The sequence below is a fragment of the Balaenoptera acutorostrata genome, chromosome 15 (genome assembly GCF_949987535.1).
Source record: "Balaenoptera acutorostrata chromosome 15, mBalAcu1.1, whole genome shotgun sequence".
In the NCBI taxonomy this organism is placed as follows: Eukaryota; Metazoa; Chordata; class Mammalia; order Artiodactyla; family Balaenopteridae; genus Balaenoptera; species Balaenoptera acutorostrata.
This window is the reverse complement of record NC_080078.1, coordinates 65224303-65243171: the sequence shown is the minus strand read 5'-3', so window position 1 is coordinate 65243171 and position 18869 is coordinate 65224303. Positions and strand designations below refer to the sequence as shown.

The 18869-nt window shown below is 46.7% G+C and overlaps 2 protein-coding genes across 2 annotated transcripts in view; both read right to left on the bottom strand.

Annotated features, from left to right (window-relative positions):
• Positions 1–255: 255 nt before the first annotated feature.
• DYNLRB1 (dynein light chain roadblock-type 1) lies at positions 256–18287 on the bottom strand. Its single transcript, XM_007193256.3, has 4 exons — positions 18148–18287; positions 10501–10576; positions 4291–4458; positions 256–618 (listed from the first exon to the last, which is right to left on the bottom strand). The coding sequence occupies exons 1-4, from the start codon at positions 18148–18150 to the stop codon at positions 575–577; spliced, it is 291 nt and encodes a 96-aa protein (XP_007193318.1). The 5' UTR covers positions 18151–18287; the 3' UTR covers positions 256–574.
• Positions 18288–18415: 128 nt separating this feature from the next.
• Positions 18416–18869, bottom strand: part of ITCH (itchy E3 ubiquitin protein ligase) — a 126854-nt gene continuing 126400 nt past the window's right edge. Inside the window, exon 26 of the transcript XR_009005404.1 lies at positions 18416–18831. The gene's annotated coding sequence lies outside the window, so the exon portion shown is untranslated. The remainder of the gene's footprint in view (positions 18832–18869) is intronic.

Sequence of the window (18869 nt, the reverse complement as noted above, 5' to 3'; positions counted from 1 at the left end):
TCCCCAGTGAAGTGTAGTCGAAAAAAAGCTTTCAAAACATTGGTGGGGGTGAGAAATGATAAAAGGGGTGGCTAGGGACTAGAGGCCCAGAAACCAGGACACCAGTCATAAGCCAGGTCCAGCTCAGAAAGTGTGGCCACAGGTGCAGTACGGAGCACAATCCACCGCGGGGGCACCGGGCTTAGCCTTCAGACCACGTGATTACACAGGAAGGGAGGCCTTTTCAACCTAGTGTTTAAAGACACACGGCAGGGAAAGCGTTTTGGTTATTTTCAGTTAAAGAAAAACAGCCTTTTCCAAGGGCAACAAAGTGAACTCAAAGAAAGAAGGAAACAGGGTGTGTGGGCTTCTCACAATCTCTTGCTCTGTAAACCTGGATGGGATTTTCCTCCTGGAAAATCAGGTGCGACTGGCCAGCAGAGGGATGACTTTGGTGGGGCAGGTGTAGCTGCAGCCGGGTTGGTCTGAGAGGGCTCTAAGAGGACTTCCATATGCCAGTCAGTTGACATGATTAACGCTATTATTCTTGAGGGGCATTAAATTAAGGAATGACGCAGGGAGCCAAGAGAGCGGCTTATTCGGTTGGATTCTGAATCACAATCAGGAAATAGTCTTTATCTGCAAAAGAGGAAAAATGAAAAAACAAATCACTAAAGGTAAAATGGGAGAAAAACACACCACAAAGCCAATAAATCATTAAATCACCAACTGTAAAATGGTGGTGGGGCAGAGAGGGATAAAAAGCATCAATACTCAGGCTGCTTCCAATTGTGGGGAAACAGAAGATAAACTTGCAAATTTCCTGTGGGGGCTTCTGCACATGTGGCTGCCGCGAAGCGGGGCCCTCACCCTACCCGGTAGTGGTGCTCGGCAGCGCATCCTCATTTCTTTCTTTCTTTCTTTTTTTATTTGGCTGCGTCAGGTCTTAGTTGCGGCATGAGGGATCTTTGTTGAGGCGTGCAGGATCTTTCCTTGTGGCGTGTGGGCTTCTCTCTAGTTGTGGCATACGGGTTTTTCTCTTGTTGAGGCATGTGGGCTCAGTACTTGTGGTGCGTGGGCTTAGCTGCCCTGCGGCATGTGGGATCTTAGTTCCCTGACCAGGGTTCGAACCCGCATCCCCTGAATTGGAAGGATTCTTAACCAGTGGACCACCAGGGAAGTCCCCGCATCCTCATTTCTAATCTTCCCAGTACCAACAGGGAGGTAGGATTATCACGTTTTTTTGGGTAGGGAAACTCAGGTTCAAGGTTTCCTACAGCAATGGTTCTCAAACTACAGGGTGTCCGAATCACTTGGAAGGCTGTTTAAAACAACACTGCTGGTCCCACCCCCAGGGCTTCAGACTCAGTGGGTCTGGGGTGGATGGAGCCTGAGAATTTGCATTTTTAACAAGTGCCCGGGTGATGCTGATGCTGCAGGTTCTGGAAGAACCACTAGTTTAAGGTTACCCAGCTAATTAGTATCAAAGATGGAATTCTAACCTCAACCCCGCTAGTCTTGGGTTAATGTCAGTTCTGTCATAAGTTCAGTTGCTAGCTTTCCAGAGCCTTCTGGAGTAGAAAATTTCAAAGGCGCCAGGTCAAAGGGGTCCAAAGCTACCTGAATTTCAGCTCTGGGGATCCAGCCAGTCAGAAGGAATGTCCATCATGAAATCATAGCAAGTCCAAGTCCTCTGGGGTGAGCCTGACTGCCTCTCACTTTATAAAAGAGGAAATAGGAGAAGCGGGGTGTTTCAGCTTTGCCCACTTAATAATCAAACTGCAAACATTCACCAAGGCTTCCACGTGCTGGCTCTGGGTCAATCACTTCTCATACAGCACCTCAATGAATCCCTGAATCACTCTATGAGGCAGGGCCCAGTGTTTTCTCATTTTTACTAATGAGAACACTAAGGCTCAGAGAATTAAATGACTTGCCCAAGCCAAGGCAAACATGCCAGGTGGGGTAGCGGGGTTTGACTCAGATGCTGAATGCCTCTTGTCTGCCCCCTGCTGAACATGTGAAAAATGGCAGGACCTTGGCCATGTCTGCTTTGTGTCTGGTTCAGATTCAAGCCTAAAGCTTGCTTCTTCCCATGACGATGGACATCTGGGAACGAACAGATATTATATGACTAAGTTTCATGGCTAAGCAATCTGTGTAAGTGAAAAATCACTAATAAAAATAGAAATAATTAACAAGCCACCGATAAAACTGATAAAAACAGATACTATTAGCAATATCAGTGTCTTTTCTTCCGAATAATCAAGCTCTACATTCAATAATAGCACTCCCAGTGCTTTGTGGGAAGCAGTGTGTTAAAGCTTGATTACACTGTGTTAACTCAGCTGTTCCAGAGCAGACATTCTTGGAAGCTTTAAGCCAAGAGATGCTGTCCACGGAGAGTCTGTCGACTTGGAGACCACATAATTTGTCCTTGCTTCACATTGTGAGCTTCCAGGTGGGGCACAAGGTCTGCTCTGATTTCGAGGGTTGGTAGCCTAATTTTTAGGGGAGTGGAGGTTTGTCTGTAATCACACAGCATGAAGTCTTGGGAGGGATGTGAGTTCAAATCTGATTCCAAGCCTTTCTGCCCAAACTCGTGCCAACATACTCAACCAGATGAGGCATCTCAGAATACCAGAGCAGTACCGGCCCCTACTAGACACTTTACAGATGTGGAAACAGAGGTTCGGAGGAGTTCTGTGATTTGCTAAAGGTCATGCTCGTAAGACATGAAGCCGGGAAAACAGATGCTGTGCCTGCTGCAGTCTATTTTCTCTCACAGAATCAGAGACCTCATCATTGGTTGGCATGAGATGCATTAGACAGTGATTAAATTGATAAACAGTGTATGTATGCTTTTGGAATAAATGACTCTGAAGTTATCCTAGGTTCTTATTTGTGACTGACCTGCTCTGTCCCCACCCCTCTGGGAGTGTCCCCAGGAGACTGTGGGCCCCTGTGACTGGCTCTATGGGTCTCTCCTTCACATCCTTCCAAGCAGCTCAACTGGACCCGAACAGGCCTGGGAACAGAACCAATATTGCTCTGCTGCAAGGAGTGGTGGACCACCATCAAATACCTCAGAATTCTGCAGCCAGCCTCCTCGCCACCTGTGTTGCAAAGCCCAGGGGCAGTCAATGTCCCAGCCTCCCCACTGCCCTCTTTCATCCAGGCCCCCAATGACAATCCTATCACCTCCTGCCTTAGAAAACCTCTGCTCACAGGGTCAAGTCCATGCAGCTGAGTCTGGCGTTTGAGGCCCCTTCTAAACTGGACCAAACGGATCACCTCACACTCCTTCCTACACACACCCTGATGCCCTAGGCAAGCTGCACTGCAGCCGCCTCCACCACCACGTGCACGTTTAGCTCAGGCACACCCGGCCACGGGGCTCAGCCAAAAAGGAGATGGAGGGGGAGAAGTAACTGCAAAAACAGTCCTGGAGGATCTGTCTGCCACTCCAGGCCGTGCGTGTGAGTGAGGTGAGGCAGGGCAGGGCAGGTGGCCCTGCTGTCCCTCCTGTGGTCCCAGTCCTCATGGGCTCCTCCCACGGTAAGCATCTCATCACCCTGAGAATGATCCTAAGACCTAAGACAGGTATTGTTTGCACCACACAGTCCCCAAGTGCAAGCCAAGCACTTCACGTGAAACAAAAGCAGCAATCTCTTCCAGTGCTGGAGGAAGGGCTGTCTGTATGGGGTCCAGAGAAATAGGACTATCGTTTGGAAGTGGGCAAATTAACATTTTTTCAAGGATAAAATAGTGCATGGTGTTTTTGCCTCACACTTTGGTTTAGAAGCGCTGAATTCCTTTTTCTTCAAGCGTAGCTTTCCCACTCCCGGCACCCCCAAGCCCCACCTTGCTTGCTTACTCTTCACCTGTGCCCTCAAAACTCAGCTCAAGTGCTCCCTCCTCTGGGAAGCCTTTGCTGACCGCCACAAGCAGCCACAAGCAGCCCTAATCACACCCTCCTCTATGTTCCCAAGTGCTCCTTGAATTCCCCCACATCAAGGTGAGGATTACACTGTGATATGCTTATATGTCTCTCTCCCCCATGAGAACATAATTCCCCGCTGTGGCCTAGAACCCAGGACGGGGTCTGGCCTAGAGTCACTGTGAATGAGTATTTGTTGGGGACGCCAGCTGGAGACAGGCCAGGCGGTGAGGCAATCAAATCTGTACCTTCTGCTCTTCAGGCCTTTCTGTGGAACCTATGGAGACACCCATGTGCTAAGCCGTCCTGATAGCTACAGAGCACGCACTGTGAGGGTCTGCTCCTAAGTGGGGATGTGGAAGACCCCTTACCTGGTGCAACCATAATTTCATTTTTCTTGGAGCGAATTCGAAGGAAGGTGAGGTCATTCTGGGGGTCAATTTCACGCACGGTGCTCCGGGCCTTCAAGATGAAGTTGTGCATGAGGTTGGCGTACTGTGTGGTGGTGGGATTGTCCATGGTGCTCTTGATGGGAATGCCTGAGGGGAGAGGAGACAGAGACTGAGCAGAACATTGGGGTCCCTTTCTGCCCAGCTCTTAGCCCCACACCCATAATTCTAGAGTCTAGACTGGCAGTTAACAGTCAAAGCCCACTATTTACTGAAAGCTTGACAGGCAAGTGTTGAGCACTTGAAATATGTCAACACCAGTCCCCAGAACTACTCTAAGGGCGGAGTCACCATCTTTACTTGCCAATGAGGCAACAGAAACTCTGAGCGGTGAGGTGGCCTGCCTGTGGTCACACAGCAGGTAAAGAGAAGCAGCGGGGTCAGGATTCAAACGCAGGCCTGTTGGCTCCACTGCCAGGCTCCTTTCACAGGGCCACATCGTACTGGCTGGTTTCCAGCAATAGAAGGAGAGACTATCATTCGTAACACTTGGAACAGAAACAAGGAGAATACCTCCTACAAATCTGTAAATACTAAAAAGTAGATAGAAGAAGAAAGGTCAGCCCGTGTCAAGATAGAACCATCACTGGTGTTTTGCTCCAGTTCCCACCAAGGAAGGCTTAGGGCCCAGTTATTATTATTATTTTTTAAAATTTATTTATTTTTAATTTATTTTTATTTTTGGCTGCATTGGGTCTTTGTTGCTGCGTGCGGGCTTTCTATAGTTGCAGTGAGCGGGGGCTACTCTTCATTGCGGTGCATGGGCTTCTCATTGTGGTGGCTTCTCTTGTTGTGGAGCACGGGCTCTAGGCACGCGGACTTCAGTATTTGTGGCTCGCGGGTTCTAGTGCGCAGGCTCAGTAGTTGTGGCGCACGGGCTTAGATGGTCCACGGCATGTGGGATCTTCCCAGACCAGGGCTCGAACCCGTGTCCCCTGCATTGGCAGGCGGATTCTTAACCACTGCACCACCAGGGAAGCCCAGGGCCCAGTTATAAACACACTGTCTATACACATGACTGTGCCCACAATTTAAAGCCTGTTTCTCTGTCTGCAAACACCCTTGTAAACAGCATTGCTACTGCTTTCAATGAGCCCACAAGTGGCCATTCCACAGGGTTAATCATTCCCCTATTGCTGGGTACTAAGGCTGGATTTTTTACTTAATTACTGTGCAGTGAACAACATCCTGCAACAAGCCTTTTCTGTTTTGAGGACTGCTTCCTTGCGATGAACTATTAAATGGACCTCCCTCACTGGAGAGTGCCTATTGTCATGGAGGTGAGGAAGAGGGCTCAGCTTGAGCCACCTCACGCCACGATTGGGTCATAAGGTGCCTATGAATCACCGTAACATGTCAGCAGAAGGCTCCATCGATGAGGCCGAGTGCCCACAGCTGACAGGCCCTTGTGACAAATGTGGCCCAAGTGGCTCTCCACACATAAGTGGCTGGATTTGGGGTCCAGGACCCTGCTATCTGGCCCATAACTGACCAGCCAAGGGATCAGCCAAAGACAGTAACCCTCAGGCCTACCCATGAGTGGCAAGAAACTGATCCAACCTTGTCTTACTAGGGTAGAGAAACACGAGAGTGGGCAGAGGAGGGCATGGTAGCAGGAGAAGCAGCTGAGTCAGAGAAGCTGGTTTCAGCCAAGTGGAGTTATGAGAACAGGTTGTAGTGATCGCTTGTCTTTAAGGGACAAGATGACCAGGTCACCAGGGCTGCTGTTGGGTCCTGGATGGCAACAATGTACCCACCAGGGCCCCACGAGGCCTCATTCAATAGCGGAACCTTCCTGAGGTTGGCAGTATAAGCAGCTGGGGAGACGACTGAGCAGGAACTCTGAAATCTGATGACCTGGGCTTATACCCCGGCTCTGCCCCTTCATGGCTATGTGGCCTTACACAAGTGATTTAACCTCTCTGAGCCTCCATTTCCTCATTTGTGCTTCAAAGTGCTGCTGTGAGGATTAAATATGGATTAATTCATTTGAGAATATTTAGCAACAGTATGCATGTAATAAGTGTTGATTTATTATCAACATCACCCACACAGTAAATCCCATCCCCCAGGAAACTTGAGGGGCCAGTCTCGAGGCCTGGCAAAGTTTGGGTATCAAACTTCTTGACCTTCTTTTTACATACCACAAGGCCACCTTCTCTCAGGTCCCTCTGCCTGGAACTTCCTTTCCCTCCCCTATTCTCTCCTGACTCTCACTGTCCCTCATGTCTCCATCCACCCCCAGATGTGGGCAGTGCCCCCATTCTACAGTCCCAGCACCACGCAATTGTCCTTCAGAGCAGTTAACTCGAGTTTGGTATCACACCTTTATGGAAGTGATCATTGTTTGCCCCCCCCAGAAGACTTTAAGCTCCCTGAGGGCCAGAACCAGGTCTGATGTGCTCACCAGTGTCTTTAGAGAGACTGCATTAAGCATTTATGGCTGTTGATAAATGAGTAGACACAGGTGTACTTCTAATAGTTCAAATACTGTCATGGGACCTCCCTGGTGGTCCAGTGGCTAAGACTCTGCGCTCCCAATGCAGGGGGCTGGGGTTTGACCTCTGGTCAGGGAACCAGATCCCACATGCCGCAACTACGAGTTTGCACACCGCAACTAAAGATCCCGCAGGTGGCAACGAAGATCAAGCATGGCGCAATGAAGACCCAGCGCAGCCGAATAAATAAACAAATATTTAAAATAAACAAATACCCCAAAACCCCCAAATACTGTCATGAATGTGATCACATTTCTGCCAAGTGAGAAACTGTGTAAAGGAGAAAAGAAACTAACTTCTTGTTGGCTCACTTTAAAAACAAAAACACAGAGCTGGCAGGGTGGGGATGGAGGGCAGGGACCAAAACTGGGGATAATTTCAAACAAGGACAAGAGATAATTCCAGATTCACAGGATGCCAGAGCTGGGGAACACCTCACAGACAGCCTAATGACTAGGCTGACTATTCTAGGCCTTTGCCCTCACAAACAGGCACTGTGCAGCCCACAGAAGTGGCTGGTCACCTCAAAGGCATGATTTCTAATCCGGGGCTCAGATCTGTCAGGTTGTATAGCCAGGTCCTCTCACCAAACCCACCTCTATCAATCAACAATTAAAAAACATTAACAAAACTTAACAGATGTTTATTAAGCACCAACTTTGTGTCAGCATTGTTGCAGGTGCTGGGGACACAGTAGTGAACACAAGAGATAAATCCCTGCCCTCAGAGAGTTTACATATTTGAGTCTTTTATTTTGCCCTGTGTGGGTAGCAGCAGAAGATGGCAGGGGTTCTGGAGAGGTACAAATAGAATGTTCCTTACATTCTTCTTTCTTTTTTTTAAATAAATTTATTTATTTATTTATTTTATTTTTGGCTGCGTTGGGTCTTTGTTGCTGCACGTGGGCTTTCTCTAGTTGTGGCGAGGGGGGGCTACTCTTCGTTGAGGTGCATGGGCTTCTCATCGCGGTGGCTTCTCTTGTTGCGGAGCAGGGGCTCTAGGCGCACGGGCTTCAGTAGTTGCGGCACGCGGGCTACAGTAGCTGTGGCTCGTGGGCTCTAGAGCGCAGGCTCAGTAGTTGTGGCACATGGGTTTAGTTGCTCTGCAGCATGTGGATTCTTCCTGGACCAGGGCTCGAACCCGTGTCCCCTGCATTGGCAGGCGGATTCTTAACCACTGCACCACCAGGGAAGCCCTGTTCCTTACATTCTTGGTTAAGTCTGCTTAAACTCACTCTTTTATTATGAAACACCATTTAAATGTGGCCAAGGCTGAGACGTCAACAGGCAGTGGCAGGTGGCTGGTAAGTGACTGGGACAAGAGCATGTCATGATTTTAGGGGCGGGAAGCAATCCCTCTGGGCTGGGATGGTCAGGGAAGGCATCCTGCAGGAAGATGCAGCTGAGCTGAATCATGGGGGTAGGAAAGCCTGAGAGGAGTTAATAGAGGTCCTTAATACAATCATCCTTAACTGATCACCTCTAATGGAAGTCTTCAGAGGGCTTAAGGGTCCCACAGAGCAGTGAGTTCTGACCACCTCCATCTATGGCTGGGTGATCTCGGGCAGGCTACCTCACTGCTCTCAGCTTCCAGTTTCTCATCTGAAAAACGGGCAAACATCCCTGCTTTGCAGGGTCACTGTGTGAAATGTAAATGAGAGACTGAAGTGGGAGCTCCGTGAATGGAACATAAATTAAAAATAAATAAACAAAGGGACTTCCCTGGCAGTCCAGTGGTTAAGGCTCTGTGCTTCCACTGCAGGGGACACGGGTTTGATCCCTGGTTGGGGAACTAAGATCCCACATGCCACGCGGCATGGCCAATAAATAAATAAACAAAGACACACACACAATAATTTTTAACATTCACATGGCATTTACTATACATCAGGCACCGTTCTAAAAGCTTCCCTTAGAAGAAAGTAGTATGACTGTCCACATTTTACAGATGAGGAAACTGGAACAGAGAGGTTAAGTGACTTGTTAAGATCATACAGTCGATAAGTAAGTAGGGTCAGGATTCAAACCCAGGCAGTCTGGTTCCGCATTCCATATTCTTAGCCACTGTGCCATACTGCCACATTAGTATACAAAAAATAAGTGCTCATCATTAGTATCCAAAAGGTGGTAAGCAGCTGGGGCTATATTTTCCCAATGAAAAAGCTCAACTTTGGGGGCAGTTTTAAGGCAAGAATGAAGCCTTGTGGTTTGGAATACTACTGGAAGCCTAGGGGTCCCAGGTGGGGAGTCAGCCCCTGGGGCTGTTCCCTCCCCATCTGGGGTCAAAAATGTCCAGTCCCAGAAGAGAGTCTCTTTCTGAGTGACATACAGTCTTTTGGGTCTCGGAGCAAGAAGCTCCCTGTAGCAAGGACCAACCACTCCATTTGGGGCAGCTAAGTTCTGAAGAGGAAGGGGAAGCCTCAGATCAACCACCCAGTTGATCAGTGGTGGACCCAAGCTGCCTCCCAGTGTCCTCTGGGCTCCCCAACCTGCTGCCTCCTTTGAATGCAATGACCTCGTGGTTTAATTAAAGTCTGACAAAGCTGGGGAGCACACTCTGCGTGGCTCTGGGCTGGCCAGGGTCTGACGACTTGGAAAACAACATTCTGAGGACATGCCACCTTCAATTTGTCACCCTTGGTGACTTTCATTCTGCTCTATTTAAGTAGGCACTGTTGAGAATTCTGCCTTTCCAAAACAAGGCCCAGAATGACAATGCATACACACAGAGGCTCTCAAGGAGCCTCAAGCAAAGCAGAGCTGACTGAATGCACTGGATTTGAGAATTGGGGGAGCCCAGCTGGGTGACCCTGGACATGGCCTGGGACATAGTCCAGCAGCCACCCTCTGGTCCTTCACAGCACAGTGTGGGAGAAAGAGCACAAGTGCATTCAGACAGACCTGGGATGAAATCTTGGCTCTATAATGGTAGGTGAATCAATTAAATTTCTAGACTCACTCTTCTCCACCGCAAAATGGAGACAACAGAGCTGCTTCAAGGGATAAATGAAAAAATATGTTTTGTGAAGCACCAGCCCATGGCCTGGCACAGAATAGATGTGTGATAATGTTAGTTCCCTTCTTCACCATGTCTACTGCAGTATGAGAAAATTAGCATCTGTACTCTTCTAGTTGTTGAAATAATGTCCCAGAAAACTATAGGCCCAATTAAGTTGACAACAGTATTATCTAGCAAAAAAAAGTAGAAACAGCATAAATGTAGGATGGTCAATAAACATTGTACCGGCAGTTAAAAATTTTGCTTATGTAAATCATGGAGCAAAAAAAAAAAAAAAAAAAAAACCCCAAACAAACAAAAACTCACGAGTAAAACATATGCAAAAGAGTAACAACTATAATTATGACCAAGAGAAAATGCACCTGGACAAGGGCTGAAAAAGTATGGCATACTGAAAAGTATGATGTGTCAGGGCATTGGGATAGAGTGGATTTTTCCTTTTTTTAAATTTAGAATTCTAGTTATAGTATTGGACACAAGAGGTGTTTAAAAAAAAAAAAAGGGTGAGAAATAGATCAGGTAATGAGAGGTTTAGTAAAAAGCAAGTGTTATGCTGTGTTGGGCTGTTTTCTGGGGGCCTGCCTGCACTCAGGTCATGGCTGGAAGAAGGGTGTACCTTCTGTGTTCACCACGATGATTCCCTGCACGCCCTTCTGGCTCTGAAGTCGCTTCAGTGTCTCCTCCACCTCTGCCTGCCAAAGAGAATAAGACCAAGGTTAGGAGGGGTCAGGAAGGCTGGATCAACTCCCTCACAGCCCTGGCAGATGAAATCACACATTCCAACAACAAACAAGTAACACCCAGGCACGTGGCACTTCCTGAAAGCTCCCCAGGCCTATTTTGAATGGTCCCTAGGCCACCACCAGCATCTAAACCATCATCTTCCCAGTATGGGGTGGGGCTGTGCTCCTGGCCCTTTGCCCACCAGGGGCCCTTTGCCCCTCAGCTATTGGGGAGCAGAATTCAAATACCATTCCCAGGAGTACAGACACATCCATGACTCACATATTTGGTACAGCTGGGGGACAAACCAGAGGACTCCAATGATTAAAAAAAATCCAAATAGGAGTGTCTAACAGGAAGGAGACATTCCAAAGGAAGCAAAATGATCCCATGAGGATAGACTCAGTGACCTAATAAGCTGGCACCTGAGACAGGGTGACACGTGGCACACAGCCATAGCAAATGCTGAGGAAGGGGCTCATTAATCCTGCATCTCCGGGTGCTAGTCTGGGTGGGCTACTCTGGCACATGGAATTTGTAAACAGAGTGGACAATCAGACTTTGGGTCCTCACCTTGCCATGCAAGCCCTTCTCTACTATTATTCCCATCTCTTTTACCCTTCCATCCACTCTCCACCTACATGTCCATACCTCCCTGTCTCCACACCTTTTTACCCGAACAGGGCCTCTTCTCTGCTGAAATCCAGCAAATTCTTCTAGATCATCTAAGATATCACCTCCTCCATGAAGCCTTGACTGTACCTCTCTGGGGAAGCATTAGGTACTGCTTTATTTGGAGTCTCTATAATGGTCTGCGGAGTAGGGGCTCAATAAATAGCTGCTAAACTGAACTAGGTCTAACTCTTCCTGTGGACGGAGACTGGCCCGAAGTGTTTGTTCTCAGGAGGTCCCTTCTGTACCCATCCAGAATCTAGTCAGAAGCTCCTCACAGGCCGAGAGTCAGACTATGTTGGAAACAGAGGCTCTGTTCACCAAGAGAGTGGTCCCCCACCCTCAGGGGCTAATGAGTTGGCCCGGGGGGAGGAGCTTCTAAACAGTGGATGGAGATAGCACAGATTGTTTTTCTAGTAGGCACAAGCCTCACAATCCAGTCACTGCCACCCACTTCCCAATGACATGTGAATACTCTCAAATGCCGGAGGGAAGGGCACACAAGTTCCTCCTACAAAATGGCAGCCTGATGCCTCTGTAATCTGGAGCCTTGGTAAAAGGACAGGGCTAGCTATGTGGATGTGAGAGTATAATACAGTGGGTTAATACATGTATGAGATCATAATTCATTCAGCAGACTTTCAGTGAGCTCCTACTACACACTATTCTGGAGAGGAGTGGTAAAGTATGATAGTGGTCGAAACTACACAGTACTCAATCTGACCTGGTAACCCTCCTGGAAATTCATCCTAAGGAAATAATCCAAAAGAATTAAAAGAACACAGCAGGATGTTTGCTGCAGTGACATCTGCAATAACAAAAAAGCAGGAGGAGCCCAAAATGCCCAGTAATTAGGGAAAAGGCCAAGGAAATTTTGGAATGTCCATTCACAGGAATATAATACATACATTAACAACGGGGATCAGAATATTTATACCACCACAAAGAGAAAGTGCTGCAAGATTGCATACACATGAAAAGAAGAAGAGGGCTAGAAGGATTATGGAAAAAAACAAAAAGCCACACCGAGAGCAGAGAAGTATAGATTAGGTTTTAGTTTCTTTCTTTTTTTTAAACAGCCTCTTTTACTCTATTATATTGTTTCTATTTTTTATATAATAATTCCCCATATATATCTATTTATTTGTTTATTTATTTGGCTGCAGCGGGTCTCAGTTGCGGCACACAGGATCTTTTGTGGCGGTGCTCGGGCTTCTCTCCAGTTGTGGCTTGTGGGCTCCAGGGTGCGTGAGCTCTGTAGTTTGCAGCATGCAGCCTCTCTCCTTGAGGCGTGCGAACTCAGTAGCTGTGGCACGCGGGCTTAGCTGCCCTGCGGCATGTGGGATCTTAGTTCCCCGACCAGGGATCGAACCCGCGTTCCCTGCATTGGTAGGCGGATTCTTTACCACTGGACCACCAGGGAAGTCCCTATTGTTTCTATTTAAAAACATTTTTTAACCCATCTCTCTGTGTATCCAAGAGATCAGACATCTCTGATTTGGGAACTACAGGGCTCTGACATTCTCAACATTATGAGAATAAGAATATATAGGAATAAGTAGGATGGCAATTTAGGACAGCTCAAACAATCTGCAATCAAACTGGGGACGGGGCAAACTAAAACCAAAGATGCCAGAATCGAAGTCCAAAATACCCCTGGAGATTGGAAAGTGAGGCTGAAATGAAAAAGATGAAATTTCATAAGACTGCTATTCATTCAATAACTATATGGGAAACTTCTATGTGCCAGATGTTGTTTTAGGCCTAGGGATGCTGTATTGAACAAAATACAACAAAAATCCCTGCTCTCATGAAGCAGACATTGGTGGGTGGGGGGAGGGAATCAGACATTAAAAAAACCATAAATAAAATACAAATGTCAAATACAGAAGGGATGGGGGATCTGGAATGCAGGGGCTGATGGCAATTTTAAACAAGGTGGTCAGAGAAGGCCTCACTAAGGTGATAGTTGAGTAGAGATCTGAAAGGAAACGAGGGAGCTAACCATGCAGACTTCTAGGGAGAGTGTTCCAGAAAAAAAGCAAAGGAGCCAGTGTGGCTGAGGGCAGTGAGTGGCAGGCAGCCAGATGAGGGAGGGAGCCAGGATCAGACTAGGTTTCAGGGGCCCTCACAGACCAGAATAATGACTTTGGTTTTTAATGGGGAGGGTGTGAGGAGCCACTAGCAGGTTTTGAGGCGAGCAGTGACAAGATCTCTTTCAAAAGGATGGCCCTGGCTGCTGTGTGGAGAGTGGACTGCAGGGGGCAAGCACAGCCTGCCGGAGCCCGGGCCTGGCATGTGCTGCTCCTTCTGAAAGCAGCAACCTTCTCTCCCTCACTCAACCACTTGATGTAACTAACTCCCAACTCTTTGGACTCAGCTCATGAGCCTCCTATGGGAGGCCTTCTCTGACACCTGCCCCTCTTCTAGGTACCCACGCACCCTGACTCCACAGCACTTATCACAATGGAGTGTAACTGCCTGTTTTGCATCTGTCTCCTCCTCCAGACCCAAGGCACCCTGGGAGCAGGAACCTAGACTTTGTAATCCCAGTACCTGGTACAGTATAGGCTCAATAGATACTTAAGGAACAAATAAAAACCATTTCTACAACTATGTTTTACAAAAATCAACCTTTTTAAGTACAGTACCCAGGGTGAAAAGGAGCTAGGGTTTAGTTGATCCTAAATTTAATGAGAACCAACAACTGAGATCTGGCTGCTTAAAGTAAACACACTTACCAAGAAAGGGAGGACATACACATATACAATGACCAACTCAGAATCTGCTACAGGTCAGATATTAGGATGAATGTTTTCAGACACGTCTCATCTGAACCTTCCATGGTTAGTATGATCTCCGTTTTACAATAAGAAAAACCAAGGTTCAGAAAGGAGAAGAGTTTTTGCCCAAGGACACACAGCAGGTCAAGAGAAGAGCTGAGGGACTTCCCTGGTGGTGCAGTGGTTAAGAATCCGCCTGCCAAGGCAGGGGACACGGGTTCAATCCCTGGTCTGGGAAGATCCCACATGCCGCACAGCAACTAAGCCTGTGCGCCACAACTACTGAGCCTGTGCCCTAGAGCCCACGAGCCATACTACTGAGCCCGAGTGCCACAACTACTGAAGCCTGCGTGCCTAGAGCCCGTGCTCTGCAACAAGAGAAGCCACCGCATTGAGAAGCCCTCGCACTGCAACAGAGAGTAGCCCCCGCTCACTGCAACTAGAGGAAAGCCCAAAATGCAGCCAAAAATAAATAAATAAAATAAATAAATTTTTAAAAAAAGAGAAGAGCTGAATATACCACTGACCACAAATGATGAGGTCCCAGTCCTCAGGGAGCTCACATTTTGGTGGAAGAGACCTTCAAAAACAAATGACCAAGATTCTTGCAGGGTACAGGGATGGGGGGGGTGGGGGACAGGAGGATGCTACTTGACGAGTGTGGTCAGCAATACCTGAAGATGTAATCTTTAAGCCAAGAACTAAATGATGAGAAAGAAAAGCACTCCACGCAATGGGATGAAAGCAAAGGCAGTGAAGTGGGAAGGAGTCTGGCATGTTCAAAGGAATAAAGAGAACCAGTAATGCCAAGATGTTTGATTCTTTGCTAATCTGACAGGCAAAACCCAAGTAATAGAAAGCCAACTTTTCCTTAATGTTTAAGAATTATCAGTGAGGTTTGTCAGAAAAATAAAAAACAAAAAACTTATCAGTGAAGTTAAAGTGGAATTTGCTTGCATCTCTCCTTTTTTGAGTCTTTTGATTTTCAAAAACTTATGTTAGAAATATTAGACTTTTGTCCATCATATAAATTACACTTCTCCCACTTTTCAAATGTAACCTTATGATTTTTTTCAATAATCAGAAGTTCAAAATTTTTATGTAGTCAAATTTAATAAAAATTTTTTCTTGGAAGACTAGAAAATAGCTTCTCCAATCTGACCCCGACCAGTATGGTGGGGCTAGGCCTGGGTGAGTGGGGGTCATGAGGTCTAGGGGAGGCACTGCACACCTGCTTTCAGGAGATAATGCTTAAAACAAACTTCAAGTTCAGCCCTGAGGAGCCAAGAAAGAAAACAAATGATGCCAAAAAGACACAAGCAGCAACAGAGACATCTGCAGATGGGAAAGGAGTCCTAGTTAGGCATCCAAGTCATGCCACCTTTGTCTTTAATGTTTGTCATCCCTGCAGTGCTAGCCAACTGGTACCAGAAGTATCTGAGTGGATATTCTGGGTCGGCTCACATCACCAAATTCCTGTCCTGCTCCTAGAGAAAGCCCAACTGGTATCCTCAGCACCCTGACTCTTTATTACTATTAACATGGGTGTCTGCATCAGAGAAGGGTTCTCTAGTTCCCAGCTGCATGTTGCTGACAGACAAAACACACACACACACACAAAACAAACAAACAACAACAAAAAACAAGCAGCAGCAAAACTCCAGGATTATTCATTGGTTTGGCGTAGAAGGGATAACCATCTGAAGCAAATGATTCACAAAGGAACTGTGACCAATTTGACTAATAAGCATGAAATTTTTAATTGCTGTAAAACAAAAATGAATTAAAAGGAGGGAAAAACATTTGCATCAAATAGAACAAAGGAGTAATTCCAAAATATCACACAGAATGATTCTGTTTTTGAACGCTGGCAGTATTATGGCAAAACTGGTACGAAGGCAATACGACCTTTTGGGAAAGCTACAGGACAATACTATTGCGAGAACCATAAGTGCTGGTCCCCTTGCCTCAGAAATTCTTTTCCTGAGAATTTCTCCTAAGGAAATAAACTAATAAATTTAAAAAAAAAAGACAAAGAAAACAAACTCTACGCATTCAGGGACATTCATCACAGTGTTATCTCTGTTAATGAACTAGAAGCAACCCAAATGTACACCAGGGGAATGATTTGGCAAATTATGGTAAAAATATTTCATTGACTATTATGTAGTTACTAAAAATGATTCATTACAAAGATGATGCAGCAACAAAGTTATATGGCTTTGGACATTAAAACAAACAGAAACAAAAAACTAGCAGGTACATCTTGAAAAATAAGCATATGTGAACAAAGAGGAAGGAGAATGTACAAAGATGAAAATACTTGTGTGATGGAGTAAAACTGGATGCTAATTATGGATGATTTTTATATCACCTCACCATCCTAAGGGGCAATTTGTCAGTTTCTACCAAAATGTTGACATATGCATGCCAGAAGTACCACTACTACATAACACTAACATAAGTGCAAAAAAAAAAAAAAAAGACAAAAATAATACTGCAGCATTGTCTGGATTGAAAAACTGTAAACCATCTAAATGTATATAGTGCAATAGAATATGAATACAGTCCTTTAAATGAAGTAGATTTGTATTTATCGACATGGAAAAATATTTGATATCTTTTAGTGAACAGAGTAGGTTGCAGAATGAGATTATCTATATATATTAGCCTAAAGTAAACTTAATATGTATAAATACATATGTTCCAGTTTCATGTAATAAACAGACTATATATAAATGTGCTTATGCACTAAACAAACCTGGAAGGAAACACACCCACTGTCAACAGTCATTACCAGAGGGAAGTGAGATAGGGACTACCTACACTTTCTACATTACATACTTTGGTACTGCTTGAATTTGTTAAACTGTGCATCTAAATATGTTTTGCTTTTATGAATATAAACACACAACAGCATGGTACAGGTTGCAGGAAGCTACCATTTGTGTAAGAAAAAGAGGGGGCATATATACATGCTTATATAGATATATTAATAAAAGAAACTAACAATGTTTCTGAAGGAGACTGAGGCTGGGTGTCAGGGTTGGGTGGGAGATTTATTTTTCACTTAGATCCTTTCAGATTATTATTATTACTTTTTTTACTGTAAGATGTGTTAAAAATTTTTTTAGTTTAAAAAGTGATGTGAAAGATGAAGTTACTTCATCTATACTATAAACTAGCTAACTATATAAAGCAAAGTATACAGCTAAACTATATAAAGCAAAAACTGAAGAGAAAATGACTAATAGGAGTAATATGCCTAATTATAAGTCGTCACCTCCAGGTCACGGCACTGTTTCTTATTGACTTTAAATTGTTAAATAAGATTTCCGAAAACCATTCACATGATTTAACATTTAAAAGGTCTTTTCAAGTTTTTTACAAGTTGGGAGGATTAAAAACACAAGAAAACAAACCTGTAAAGGCGTAAGGAGCCCACAATTCTAGCCAGCAAGGCAGGAACCCCAAGGGTGGATCCCGCTCGTTTCTGACTCATGCACCATGTCCCAGAGTCTCGAAAGAACCACAGGGACAGAAAGGCAGCAGTCGAGCTTCTAGGGTTCAAATACACCTCCGCCATTTCCTGGGGCAAGGGACTTAGCTTCACCAGGCTTTAGACTCCAAGTACGTAAAAGGGGGATAATGGTCGTACCTACTTCACAGAGCTATGGTGAGGAGGAAGGGCAGGGTAGGTAAAGCGCTTAGCAGTGCCTGACACGAATTAAGCTTCCCGGAAGTGTAATCATTATTGTTGTTATCTCGCAACAAGGCCCAGGGTGCTAGGAAGCAGAGGCCTATGGGCCTGCCTCCCCGTCTCCGTCAATCCTTCGCCGAGGCCCAAGCAACTGCTTCCGGTCTAGGGAGAGCGGGATCCGGTGTCCCCTCGGTCTAGTCCGGAGGCCCGCGCCGCCCGGGTTCCGACCTCCAGACAACTCGGCCCCGGCCCCGCCCAGCCCCGCGGATGCCCAGTCCAGCGCTCGGAGCCGCCCCCGGAGGATGGAAGGCCAGGCTCAGGGTGTTGGGAAGTCGTGCTCGGCCACCTCCCGGCCGCCTGCCACAAGCTCCCGGTAGACACTCACCATCTCGGACCGATCCGGTAGCTCCGCGTAGGCAGCCCGCAGCCCAGTCCCACTGCCTCTCTGCGCCTGCGCACAGCCCCCTGTCAAGGCGGACAGCCTCGGTAGCCTATCAGAAGCCAGCGTGGGACGGCTGGGAGGGAGGGTAGGCGGATCTTAGCTCCCCCAGGGCTCGAGGGGAACTTGCCCTGTGCTGTCCGAAAGTGAACAGCAAAGGAGCACTTAAGCTATGGAAAATTCCTAATTCCCACTGTGCCGAAAAGACGCTGGTTCGCGTTGTTGGAAGAGGCTTTCAACTCTCAACCGAGGTCTGAGCTGGATCTGCAGGTTCTAGGTTAAGGGTGGTGAGCGATTCTGAAGGCGAGGACGGGGGTTGCTGAGACCTCCTTTCAGGCAAAATGAGGCGTGAAGCCAAAAAGCTCCGAAAACGCGGGAAAATCCGGAGATCGGGCTGGAGTCAAGCGTCCCTGGGGTCTCCAGAGCGACTCCCTTGGGAATATTCCATGCAGGCTCTGAGAGAAGCGGTCAGGTCTAGCCTGGGAGTCTGAAGCCTTTGAAGCCCGAGCTCAGCGGCCACGCGGTGTTCCCTTGGAGAAGCCACTTCGCATTTCTGTGCTCCCTCGTTTTCTCACCTTCTTCCTGGAGCCCTATTGTTGCCAACAAATCTTGGCTCTCTGTGCGCCGATGCTGAAGAAATACGAGACAGATTTTGGAGGATAAGAGAG